Source organism: Arachis ipaensis, chromosome B08, assembly GCF_000816755.2.
Source record: "Arachis ipaensis cultivar K30076 chromosome B08, Araip1.1, whole genome shotgun sequence".
Lineage (NCBI taxonomy): Eukaryota > Viridiplantae > Streptophyta > Magnoliopsida > Fabales > Fabaceae > Arachis > Arachis ipaensis.
In genome coordinates this window covers 93,693,816-93,708,074 of record NC_029792.2, presented here as the reverse complement: position 1 = coordinate 93,708,074, position 14,259 = coordinate 93,693,816, and the positions used below count along the sequence as shown (strand labels likewise).

General features: G+C 37.5%; 1 protein-coding gene across 1 annotated transcript in view; it reads right to left on the bottom strand.

The window, feature by feature from the left end:
- Positions 10,287-14,259, bottom strand: part of LOC107613489 (metal tolerance protein 10) — a 4,664-nt gene continuing 691 nt past the window's right edge. The window contains exons 2-6 of the mRNA XM_016315506.2: positions 12,606-12,718; positions 12,135-12,380; positions 11,925-12,005; positions 11,528-11,758; positions 10,287-10,788 (exon numbers count right to left, since the gene is read on the bottom strand). Coding sequence (XP_016170992.1) covers positions 10,444-10,788; positions 11,528-11,758; positions 11,925-12,005; positions 12,135-12,380; positions 12,606-12,653 — 951 coding nt within the window. The 5' untranslated portion in view covers positions 12,654-12,718 and the 3' untranslated portion in view covers positions 10,287-10,443. The remainder of the gene's footprint in view (positions 10,789-11,527; positions 11,759-11,924; positions 12,006-12,134; positions 12,381-12,605; positions 12,719-14,259) is intronic.

Here is a 14,259-nt window from a genome sequence, read left to right as displayed (position 1 = left end):
CATGGTAAAAGTGCCTGTATAGTTAATATAAAAAGTCCCGAAAAAGTCAGAGGCAATCCTAGAACTCCGATACTCATATTTAAACTTAAAGGAAATAAACTAAACCATAAAATTGGTAAAACTTTCAAAGGTATCCAAGTCTCAAATCTAACTCTATTTCTATAATTCACTTTTTGTCTCATTAAACTCTAACCCTGTTCACTTTTTGTTTCCTCCAATCTAATTGTAGTTCAATCCTTCATTTTCCGTTTCCTCCATTCCTCCAAAATCCCAGTGGAGTGATGAACGGGACTTTTGTGTGGTTTAAAATTTCTCAAATGAATTCTCGTTGTAAAGTATAGATTCTAAACCAAACAATAATCCTTTCATGCAAAAATTTTGTTTGTCACAAGTACAAACCCCTAAATTTTATAAACCGAAGTATTTAAACCTCGGGTCGTTCTCCCTAGGAATTGCAATAAAGTGCCTTGTTATTGGTTATGGAGTATGTTTTGGGGTTTTTGAGATGATGGACAAGAAATATAAATGGCAAAAGAAATAAACTAATAAAAAGGTCTTGGCAAGGTTAGGTGGTCAAGGATCTCTATCCTAATCACTAACCACAACATGAGAATTGGCAATGATCAATCCCACTAAGTTAACCCCTAACTAATAGTAGAGGAAAGTCAAGTGAGCTATATCAATCCAAGTCCATAAATCCTAAAACTAGCAAAAACTAACAAGCAATCCAAAAATCAAGCTATTCACAATATTCACATATATACAATAACCAATAACATAACACCATTACAACTCTCCGGCAACGGCACCATTTTGATGATCGAAACTCTTGTGTGGTCTAGAATTTCACTAATAAATTCTCGTTGTAAAATATAGCTTCTAAACCAAACAATAGTTCTTTCATACAAATATTTGTTTGTCACTAGTACAAACCCCTAAAATCTATAAACCGAAGTATTTAAACCTCGGGTTGTTCTCCCTAGGAATTGCAATGAAGTGTATGTTATTGGATATGAAGTATGTTTTGGGGTTTTTGAGATGATGGATAAGGAATATAAATGGCAAAGAAAATAAACTAACAAAAAGGTCTTGGCAAGGTTAGGTGGTCAAGGATCTCTATCCTAATCACTAACCACAACATGAGAATTGGCAATGATCAACCCCATTAAGTCATCCTCTAACTAATAAAGGAAATTCAAATGAGCTATGTCAATCCAAGTCCATAAGTCCTAGTTCTACACCTAATCAATTGGTGAGATATAGCGTTAATGGCTCCCAATTGTCAATCACTTGGACATTAGTGACTCAAGAGTTCCTAAGTTACCTTCCCAAGTCAAGAGCACAAAATTCTACTCTAAAATCTAACCAAGCATTTTATCAAACACTTGGAAGGCATAAAAGGAAAACATAGTAAAATAGCAAGGAAAGTAAATCTATCAACTACCAATTGCAAGAAAAAGTAAGATCATACTCAAATCATCAATAAAAGAAACATCAAACATAAATTTCATTAAAAGAAAATCAAATTCAACATGAACATCCATGAACATAAAAGAGCATAAAAGGTAAAATTAGCATGAGAACTAAGAAGAATAGAGTAATAGGAACAAGAAATTGTAGAAGAAACAAGATGAAAGCAAGGAATTAAACATGGATCCATGAGAGATTAACCTAATCCTAACCTAATTCTAGAGAGAAGAGGGAGCTTCTCTCTCTAGAAACTAAACTACATGATGCTAAGCTACCAAACAATTGCTCCCCCTTTGCCCAAGCTTGAATTCTGCATGAAATAGCATTAGAAATGAGTTGGGTTGGGCCCAAAGTGCTTCAGAAATCGCTGGGAGCGATTTCACTTTAGTGGGCCACGGACAGCATCGGCGCGCACGCGTACATGGTGCGTGCGCGCCCCTGAACGCAAAGTAACATATGGCAAATTTTATATCATTTTAAAGCCCCGGATGTTAGCTTTCCAACGCAACTAGAACCGGCTCATTTGAACCTATGTAGCTCGAGTTATGGTTGATTGAGTGCGAAGAGGTCGGACTTGACAGCTTTACGGTTCCTTCATTTCTTCATGAGTTCTCCCACTTTGCATGCTTTTCTCCTCACTTCTTCCATCCAATACTTGCCCTATGAACCTGAAATCACTCAACAAATACATCAAGGCATCGAATGGAATTAAAGTAAATCGAATTTAGCTATTTTAAGGCCTAAAAAGCATGTTTTCTCATTTAAGCACAAATCAAGGGAGAATTGCAAAACCATGCTATTTCATTGAATAAATGTGGAAAAAGTTGGTAAAATCCCCCAAAATAAGCACAAGATAAATGACGAAATCGAAGTTTATCATGGAGCAACCCTCATCACACCTCCGCCAAATGAGGGATCTCTCAGTTGCAAAGACAAACAAAACAGACAAGAAAAATATAGATATAGATAGTAGTTACAACAAGTAGAACAAGTAGTAGATAAGCAAAGATAAAGCAGTTAAGCAAACCAAAATAATGTACACTCAAGCAAAACATACAAATGCATATGATGTATGCCTTCCTACAGGCCGTGAGCTCATGTATCAGTTACTTTGCCAGAACCTGACACACCCGATAGCTAACCCGGATATCGTCTCTCTGACATGCCTCACACTCTTAGGATATAGTGTCTGTCACACTCTCAGGATATAGTGCCCGCCATACTTATAGGATATAGTGCCCGTCGCATTTTCCGAGATAAAGTACTCCGACACTCTTGGGATATATCACTTGCCACGCTCTTGGAATATAGTGCCCGCCACACTCATGGGATATAGTACCCGATACACTTTCTAGGGTAAAGTGCTCCCACACTCTTGGGATATAGTGCACGTCACACTTTACAACAGAGAGAAAATGATGCAACAAAATAAAACAGAACATACATTCACACTTCACATTCATAATCATTGTCTTCATAATCACTTTCAATCATTCTTCCTTATTTCTTACCCGGAGCAAGTGGACAATGCCAGTGCATCTTACCCGGTCTCATATATCTCAATCAATTTCATCATATCTCATTCAAAGTTCATAGTTAACTCAGTTCTCCTTATTTTTCTTTCCCATAGCCAACCTCATCATCAAACACCTCTCAACTCAGTTTGTTGGGTAGGGAGCAATCCCCGCATCGCGTGTATGTCCGCATATGCACCCATTGCAGAGTTGATAAAAAGCTGCTAAGTTTCTCGAAAACTAGTTTTACACACCCAACTTCAAACGTGCATAACTTTTTCATTTTAAATAATTCTTCATCCGTTCTTCAAACGACATAAACTTCACGGACCCAATTTTCAATCAATACAAATTTCATAAAATTTTGAGGTTCGGAAGCCAAGTTATGACCCGTCGAAGTTGGTAAAAAATTTAGATTTTTATCAAAGTTTACAAAACCTTTAGTTTTCTAAAATTCTAAATCCAAAAACCAAATGTTTCACAATCTAAACAACACCAAATATTCTTAAAACATATTCACACTCCTTTCAATCATTCCCTAACATATCAACATAAAATTTCATCCATTCCAACCAATTACTTCACATTCAAATGAACACCACTCACTCAATTCAAGACTAACTATATTCACATATATCTCAACCCTCCTCAATCATTTTAATCATAATTTTCATCAAGTTCATATACCATCCAATCTCAAATCAATGGTACACATACATACATTTATTCACTAATCATATTAACAACCAAATTCAATCCGAACTTATCCTATGGTCAGTTAGCTTAAGTTTTCACGCGACATTAGACATTAACTACGAGAAACCAAAACTATACCTTGGCCGATTCCTTCCTAAGCTCGGAACGCCTCAATTATCCATCGTTGCTCAAGCTCCAAAGCTCCAACTCCTCACCAATTGAATTTTCAGCTCCCAGGATTCAATTTCAAGCTTCTAATATCCACCAATTTAACTCCAAAACATCCAATTCAATCTAATACAATCCAAATTCACTATAATTAACATAGCATTTGCTAATTAATGATTCATAGAGGGTTAAGTAGTTTCTTACCTTATCCACTCAAAATTGGTGTGAAACCCAACAATTATCCACCACTAGAGTACCGCGTTAACTTAAGTGAAGTCACATACTGGCAGTCATGCATACGCATGAGGCATGCATACTCATGACCCTAAAATACTCCAAACTCCATTTTTTTCATGAATTTTCCATTTTGCATGCTTTTTCTTTACTTCTTCAATCCATCCTTGCCTTCTAAACCTGAAATCACTTCTACAAATACATCAAGACATTGAATGGGATTAAAGTGAATTAATTTAGCAAATTAAGGGCCTAAAAAGCATGTTTTTAATCTTAAGTACAATTTAGAAGAAATTCACAAAACCATGCTGTTTCAAGGAATAAATGTGGGATAAGTTGATAAAATCCACTCATTTCAATACAAAATAAACCAATAAATTGTGGTTTATTAGCCACCAAAATCCGAAAGGTCTAGTCAGTGAATTGAGTCCCATTGTCCATGGTGATGAAGTGGGGAACTCCGAACCTTGTGACAATACTTTTATAGAGGAATTTCTGAATTCTCTGGACAGTGATGGTTGCTAGTGGTTCTGCTTCGATCCACTTAGTGAAATAGTCAATTCCCACTATGAGGTATTTGACTTGTCTTGGAGCTTAAGAAAATGATTCGAGGAGATCAAGTCCCCATTTTGCAAATGACCATGAAGAGGTAACGCTAATAAGCTCCTCAGGAGGTGTAACATGAAAATTGGCATGCTTTTGACAAGGCGGTCACTTTTTAACGAACTCGGCCGATTCCCTTTGTAAGGTCGGCCAGAAGAAGCTGGCCCAGATCACCTTCTTGGCTAGTGATCGGGCCCCCAGGTGGTTTTCACATATGCCATTGTGTACTTCCTCTAAGACATCCTTTGTGTTAGAGGTCGGGATGTACTTTAGGAGAGGCGTTGATATCCCTCTTTTATATAGGACATTGTGGACCAACATGTAATTTTGTGCCTTTCTTATGAGTCTTTGACTTTGTTTTCATTCTCAGGGAGAACATCAAATTTAAGATAGTTGATTATAGAGGTCATCTATCCTACATTTTGGTTGGATATGGCCATTATGTCTGAGCTGTCATCTTCCTTTGATATGGACGGTGCGTGGAGAGTTTTCTAGATTAGGCTTCTATTATTGCCCCCTGGCTTGGTGCTGGCGAGCTTGGAGAGGGTGTCTGCTCGTGCATTTGACTCCCGAGTTATGTGTCAGACCTCTCCTTCTGAGAATTGTGCTAGCTGTTCCCATGCTTCATCTAAATATTTCTTCATGTTGGAGTCTTTAGATTGGTAAGTGCCATTAATTTGTGAAGTTACCACTTGAAAATCACTAAACTCTATCAAACTTTGTGCTCCCACTTCTTTAGCCAGCTTCAAGCCATCAAGCAAGGCCTCATATTCTACTTGGTTATTAGAAGCAGGGAAATCGAACCTTAAAGAAAGTTCTATCCGAGTTCTGTGCTCACTTTCCAGGATGACACCTACTCTGCTGCCGGCTTTATTGGATGATTCATCTATGTATAGGCTCCATGTTGTTGGACTTCCCTGACTTTCAGTGTATTCAGCTACAAAGTTGGCAAGATACTGATATTTGATTGCTGTCCGAGCTTCATACCTCAAATCAAAATCGGATAGTTCCACAACCCATTACAACATTCGTCCTGCTAAGTCTGTCTTTTGTAAAATGTGTTTCATTGGCTGGTTAGTACGGACCTTTATAGTGTGAGCCTGAAAATATGGTTGGAGCCTTCGAGAAGTGAGGATAAGAGCATACACAAAGTTTTTTATCTTCTAATAGTTTAATTCTGCTCCTTTTAAGGCTTTGCTGACAAAGTAAATGGGTTGCTATCCGTTCTTACCTTATCGGATCAAGGCTAAAGCTATAGCTTGGCTCACCACTGCTAGGTAGAGGACGAGCTCTTCTCCTATGATAGGTCAGGTAAGTGTGGGGACTAGCCCAGAAATTCTTTAAAGTTCTGAAAGGCCTATTCGCTCTTCTGAGTCCATTCAAATTGCTTTCCCTTTCTGAGGATTGAATATAGTGGTAGGGACTTTAATGCTGATCCTGACAAGAACCTAGACAGTGTTGCTAGCCTTCTATTTAGCTGTTGGACTTCTTTGATGCAGGTTGGACTCTTCATGCTGAGTATAGCTACTCTACACTTGTCTGGGTTTGCTTCTATTCCTCTTTGAGTTAGCATGAAGCCTAAAAATTTTTTCACCTCTACCACGAAGGTGCATTTTTAGGAGTTTAGCCTCATTTCATGCTTCCTTATTGTTGAAAACACCTCGGGGAGGTTAGACAAGAGTGCTGAGTCGACCTCGGTTTTAACAAGCATGTCGTCTACATATACCTCCATGATTTTCCCTAAGTGGGAAGAAAATACTTTGCTCATTAGTCGCTGGCATGTGGCTCCGTCATTCTTTAACCCAAAAGGCATTACTACATAACAATATTTAGCTTTAGGAGTTATGAACGAGGTCTTTTTTTGGTCCAGTTTGTACATTGGGATTTGATTATATCCCGAGTAAGCATACAAAAACAAATACCGATAACTTGAGGCTGAATCGACCAAAGTGTCGATACTTGGAAGAGGGTAGGGGTCCTCAGAACAAGCTTTATTGAAGTCAGCGTAATCTACACACATTCTCCACTTTCCATGCTGCTGTTTTACTAGAACCACATTCGCCAGCCAAAGTGGATATTTTACTTCTCTTATGAACCCGTCTTTCAATAATGCTTTCACTTGCTCCTCCACAACCTGTGTCCTGTCTGGCCCTAGTTTTCGATGCTTTTACTGGACAGGTCGGGAGCCTGGGTATACGGCGAACTTATGAGATATCGGGTCGAGGTCTATTCCAGGCATGTTGGAGGCTTTCCAAGCGAAGAGGTCGGAATATCTTCTTAGAAGGTCAATGAGCTACTTTTTTATTCATTCTTCCAGGTTGGCCCCTATATTTGTTGTTTTCTCAGGCTGATCTCTGATTTGCACTTCTTTTATCTTTCCTCTAGGTTGGGGGCATAGTTCCTCTCGATTTCGGATACCACCAGGCTCAATAGTGTTGACTTCTTTTCCGCACGGACTGCCTTTTAAATTGAGGCCTTTGTTGTAATATTTGCGTGCTAGCTTTTGATCTTCCTTTATGGTAGAAATTCCTTCTACAGTGGAAAATTTCATGAATAGATGAGGCGTAGAAATAACTGCTGCAGGTCGGCTCATGGTTGTCTAACCTATTAGGGCATTATATGCTGGAGTGACGTCAACCACAACGTAGTCAATGCTTAACATCTTTGTCGCGCGCTTTCCAAAAGTAGTGTATAGAGAGAGATATACCCAAGAGGTCGGATCGGCATGTTCTCTAGTCCGAAGAGGTTATCTGGGTATGCCTTTGGATTCTTTCCTTCCAGCCCGAGCTTATCAAAAGCGGGTTTAAACAATATATCTGTCGAGCTACCTTGGTCCACTAGTGTTCTATGGAGGTTTGTATTGGCAAGAATCATTGTTATCACCACGGGGTCGTCATGGCCAGGCATTACCCCTTGAGCGTCTTCTTTAGTGAATGAGATGTTTGGCATGTTGGGAGATCTGCTATCTTTTTCGACTTGGTACACCTCTTTAAGATGTCTTTTCCGTGATGACTTCGATATTCCCCCTCCAGCAAATCCCCAATTAATCATGTCTATGTGTTGCTCAGGAGTTTGAAGTGAACGTTCTTGTCGTCTTCCTTCTTCATCTCCTTTCCTTTTTCTTTAATGATCCGACCTATCTGCCAAGTATCTATCTAGTTGGCCTTCTCTAGCCAACTTTTCAATGACAGTTTTTAGATCATAGCAGTCGTTAGTAGAATGCCCATAGAGTTTGTGATACTTGCAGTATTCTGTCCAATTTCCTGCCTTTTTATGTTTGATCGGACGAGGAGGAGAAAACTTTCCGGTATGACATATCTTTCTGTAAACATCTACAAGAGAGACCTGGAGGGGAGTATAGTTATGATACCTTTGAGGTTTTTTCAACTTGTACTCTTCTTTCTTCTTAGCTTCTTTCTCTTTTTCCAGAGGTGGATAGGGTAGGCTAGGTATCAAGAGTGGTTCTCTTAGTAAAAAATTCTTCTCCATGTTGATGTACTTCTCTGCCCACTCTTGCACTTTGTACAAGGAAGCTAGCTGTCGCTTGGATATGGATTGAGAGAACGACCCTTCTTTGAGGTCATTAACCATACCCATGATAATTGTTTCAGTAGGTAAGTTTTAGTATTTCCAAGCACGCCTTATTGAATTTTTTCATATAATCTCAGAGCGTCTCTCTGACCGCCTATTTTACTCATAGCAAGCTTGGTGTGTGTTTCAACTTATCCTTCTGAATCGAGAATCTTGTAAAAAACTTCCTTGCCAGGTCGTCGAAACAAGTTATTGACCTGGTCTGTAAGTTATCGAACAACTTCATCGCAGCATTGGTCAAAGTCGTCGGAAATGCTTTGCAACGAGTAGCGTCAGAGGCGTCGGCTAGGTACATCCGAGTTTTGAAGTTGTTGAGATGGTGCCTTGAGTTGGTCATTCCGTCGTAGAGATCCTTGTCGAGGGTTTTGAAATTTCTTGGAACCTTGGCCTATATGATCTCTTCTACGAACGGGTCTTCTCCTCCTAGAAGGCTTTTTTTCCGATCTGCTTGATTACTCCTTCTTCGGAGGTCAACTTTTAATCTTAGGAGTTTTTCTTCCAGCTCCTTTCGTCACCGTATCTCCCTTTGCAGTTCTCATTCTGCTTTTCGTTGAGGTTCAGCTTCTTGTTCGAGCTGCTCTAGTCATCTACGATGGCCATGGACTAGACCTGGTATCTCCGTTAGATGGGGAGGTTCTTCATCTTTCGATGAATGGACCTCTGATTGGATCCGCTTTGGTTGGGAGTTTCCTGAAGTCCCTTCTCTGTGGAGAATGTGAGTTCTTTTCCAGAGAGGAGGTATTGCAAGTGTGAGGTCATCACAGTGGAGCTCCGGTTCTAATTCAGATGCTGTGTGACCGTTTTCATAGTGATCGTCTGCCAAAATTAAAGGTTGAATTCCAGGTCCCTGACAACAGCGCCAATGTTCCGAGGGTTACCTGAAATGTTGATTTGGGCCTGGACGTGAGGTCCAGAATCCTTCTGAGGATGCGTCCGACTTGTTTGGTGTCGAGGTGCCGCCATCCGAGTTCCTCGTGAGGAGGTGGGGGTGATACTTGTAAAAGACTCCGATACTTAAGTTAGCAAAGGCTTTAGGCAGGTTTTTGTAGATTAGAACGTGTGTATGCCTAAAGAGTGTCGATATATTTATAGTAGAGCTGATAACCACCTTTGTTTGAGTAGTTCCACCTTTATTGATGGATAACCATTCCCTTTATCTTTGGGAGTTTGTTAGGACCTATCTTTTACGAATGATATACATAGTTGGAGAGATTTGAATAGGCAGTTACTTGCTTGGACAAGTAGAGCTAGGCTCCCTTCGTTGTGTCCGACCTCCTGGCTTTTATGTTTTGAGACAGGATATGAACAACAACAAGAACAACAAAAAAGTGATGTGAAGGATTAGTTTGAAAGATTAAACCAGAAAAATCGTGATCCTTGGCCTTCTACTCGTTTTACTTGAAAATTGGTAGTCTAAACTCCTCCGGAATACGAGGATTTATGTTGAAGTTGAAGTGTTGAACTATATTTTCGTTTCCTTTTTCCTTTTTAAATTTCTTATATATTCATTTTTTTTTGTATTATTTTGGTTCCACTTTATCTCACAGAAAAGCAATAGGTCATTATGAGTATAGTTTTGTAGATTATTTTCATTTGTGAAGACTTTGTACAAATGTATTTATAACCACTTTAACTAACTATATTTTTAAATTCTTGAGAGTAATTTTTTGTATAAAATTATTTTTATACACTCAACAAAACATTTTTATGATAAAACTACTTTTAATTTAAAAGATCTAGATATTATAAAAGTAACATTTGTCATAATTGGTGATCCAAATAATTTTACCTAACAAATTTAAAGAGATGTTAAATATTACATAATCATGTTTGAAATAAATAATACTGCTGGAAAGTTATTCAATATATGAACTATAGGTCCTAAATGATTGGTATACAATGTTATATGTAACAATTTTATTTGATATAAGTTAATATCAAATAAAATCGTTACATTCTATTAGGAGTACTAAATCGGCCTTTTAACCGTGCAGTTAAGAGTTGTTTATACACAGATAAACTTCTATCATATTGATTACAGTTCAAGATACAAGCAAATTTAACTAAATGATCCAAAGGAAAAGCAAAAAATTGAAGAAACATTAAGTTGAACAGCAAAGGTAAAAAAACCCCTCTTGCCCTTATCCTAAGATATCATGAATATCTTTCATACCATGATCTTATGTTCAGGCCTATGAGTGAACTCAAAATCTATGTGGACAAAAGCCCTCTCAACTTCTGGAAGTTGCTCCAGCTTCTCTTGGAGAGTCTCACCAATATTGTGTGCTTGATTCAGAAGCATGTCTTCCGGCAACACAATATCAACTTCGACAAAGTAATGTGCACCGAAGGTGTATGCTCTGACTGTATCTATGTGCTTAATCTGTTCATGGTGATTCCATATAAGGTAAGTTAACTTCGCCAGGAAATCGGGCGGTGCTGTCCTTCCGATGAGCGACCAGACATTCTCAATCACTGTCCTTGTCCATGTGTTGATTGTGTATAATGCAATCTGCATTATTTGACATTAAGGAATTAAGGATGTTGTCCCTTGGAAGACCAATAAAAAAGTTGGCTTGAAGTAACAAACAAACAGTCATCTGACTCAAACCTTCCTTTAAGAGTGTAATCTTCATATACTTGGAGTTTAAGGCCATTGTGGGATAGTAAGAATATGTAACAAGCAATCATATAACATACAAACATTTAATACCATGTTTGGAAACTTCATCACGACATGGTAACTGTTTCAAGTAAAAAAAAGAGCAAAATATGTTTTTTGTCTCTAATATTTGTAATTTTCTTCAAAAATATCCCAGCATTTAATTTTATTCCTCAATTTTGTTTCTTACATTGTCAATCTGTGTCAAAATTATCCCTAGACGTATTCATCTAAAACATTAGGGAAAAATTGAAAATGTCCAAGGATAGCTTTGCCACAGATTCAATACATTAGAGAGAAAATTAATGAAATTAACCTTAGGGATATTTTTGAAGAAATTCATAAACGTTTGGAACAAAAAACCTTGGACTCTGGTAGACAAAAACATGTTTTGAGAGGGAAAACATATAGCAAAATAGCCTATAGAATTATAAGAATAAGTAACAAGAAAAACAATGATGTTACACATAAACATGCCTCTAAGACTATTAAAAATTTACAGTGGCATGTAACTTGAAGTCTAAGAAAACATCACCATAGAAACAAAGTAAAATCTTATGAGAAAATAAGTGGTAGAAATGAAACTTACAACAATAGCTCCTGTTGAATCAAGCCACCAATAGAACTTGACAGCAAGCACAGCAGCAGCTAATCCAACCGAATTGGTAATGACATCGAAGAAGTGATCTTGTGCATATGCTCTGACAATTTCGTTCTTGAACTTTCGACAATAGACCATAAGAATGAACTTCACAACGGTGACAGATACCATAATTCCGATCATCCAGTTAAGCTTCACTGGGTCCATTTCAGGCTTAGTCTGCAGAAAAAGAATTACAAAAGAAATTAGTAGTTAGGTGTTTTGGTACACTCTGCATCAATGGCTAAATTTGAAATAAAACAACGAAAAAAACAATGTTGGATCCAAATCAGCACATATTTCAAACAAATTAGTGGAACAAGAAAAACTTGATCATCACAATTACCTTGGTAATAAGTTCTCTGCCAGACTCAATCAAAATTTGCAGCCCCAGTGTTGCCATCACTGATGCAAACACAATGATACCCTGTGGACAAAGTACAATCAGTATGAGTGTGTATTAAGTAACGACAAAATGGTGAAAACGAAACAGCAACAATCGTTTCAATCTAACATTAATGTTTAGGACTAAATGATCTCTCTAATAAAGTCTTACCACTGGTTGCATGCGCTTCTTTCCGATTGGATAGTGAAAACGGTTTGGAGTTTTCATGGCATTCGCAGTAAACCACAATATGAACCCTGACAAGAGATCCAAGAGAGAATCCATGGTTGAGGCAATGACAGCTAAGGATTTGCTCTCGACTGAGGCAAAAACCTTAGCTGCAAAGAGCAGCAAGTTACACGCATTCGACACATAAACCGCCATCCTCTCACTCTTGGCTAGTTGCTTCATTTCATCCTGAGAAACATGGTGCACAATTTGTTAGTTGAACTAGAATGCTCTTTCTGGAGATCCAATCAAATTTTGCCATACTTAATATCATAAAATTAAACTCCTTCACAGTTTTACACTTAACAGAAACGGTAAAATCTTCACTAATACTATATCAAACACATAGCATTCTGTTAGAGATGCTCCTTCTATGACAAATTATCGGTAAATAATGGCGATAGAACAATCAACCTCAGTGAGACTTCCTGGGAAAAACCCGGTTTCAGCCATAGTGTCCATCTCATTAAATCCTTCAAGGAGTCTCTCCTGTTTCTTGTAATATTCTGCCACCTTGCGCTGCTTCCCTGAAACAACAACATTTGAATATATACATATACATAAACATACACTAAGAAGGAAATGCCACATGCTAAGACATGGCAAAAACTTGTTAAGAATAAAAACACTTGATAAACTAGATTAAAAGCCACAGTACCACACATTATCAATAGCATATACCAGTCTTAGGTAGCACACAAGATGTGGAGAAGCATGTTGAAAACGTAGTTTCTATTTATTTTCATTATGTTAAATTCTTCAATTGAGCCTAAGTTTTCTGAATATGTTCAATTAATTACTAGAAAATGCCAAGATTTTCAAATCACGGTCCTTTATAATAATCTCAAAGTTGAAAAATAAAAAAGTGAACAATTGAATTGTAGATAGTGCACTTTCGTAAAGTACTTAATCAGGTTATCTTTTTCAACCATTAAGGAAAGGTAAACAAAAGGGTTATGGATCTTCTTATCCAGAAACATAGGTAGAGGTGTTAGACTAATGTCTAATTGATCCTTACTCATTTTTTATAAATCAAAATCCATGTATACCCAAATGATATTACTCTTCAACTTTGTGGTTACTACCTTACATCAGATGACACCATTTCAAGGCTGGACCACTTTGAAAGAATAAAAAAGACAAACACCAGCACTTCCTTTAACCACTACCAAACAATGAAGTAATTAAAAGGCTCTTTCTTTATGCAAAAGTGTGTATCAAGACTACACCACATAAAACACAAACATGAAAGCAACGTTTGGTTGTATAGGTATCACACAAAATACACAAACATAATGGCATAGATCATGTTTGGTTACATATTAAAACACAAATAATTAGTTGCATTAAGATAGTGGGACTAAAATATTAGCGTGCATATTAGGATGAACATTAGCGGCTCTATTTTTAGTGTTTCTATCATATTGAGACATAAAGTCCATTCATCCTTGTTTCTTAAGTTGTATTATTATCCGTAATTCCAAACACAGTCTAAAATTGTGTTTAGATACGGCCCCAAATTTTTAAAGAAACCAGAAAAAAAGGAATTTTCAATTTTCGAATTTTCAAGGTCAGAAAAACATGATTTTTTTTTTAAGACAGAACTGTCTGGACAACCAAAGAATTTTGTGTTATTGCTATATTTCTGTTTCAGAGACGGATCAAACCGCAAACTCTAAGGCTGAGAAAGAAGACAGTGCGTCCAAAAAGAAGAAGTTTTAGTTTATTTTCAGTTCTTTAAAGTGGAAATAGTGAAAATCTTGTTTGTGTATTATTTTCCTGGCTCGGTAACCGAAAGCTACCTAATACTGCATAATTGAGAAAACCACTGAAAAACAACCAAACATGGCCACCCCCCCTTACCCATTGTATAGAATAGTGAAATTAATGGTCCAAATTCGCCAGAATTAACATGCAACTCTTATTGCTCACACCCATCGTGTGTATGAAAACAAGTTTATTGAGGAGTCTCATAGTTCGATTTAATTCCGAATCCACTTTCCATTTTGGAAGCACAGGAATTAATTCAAAAAAAAAAATCACAAAAAAATAATTAAAGAGTAATAAG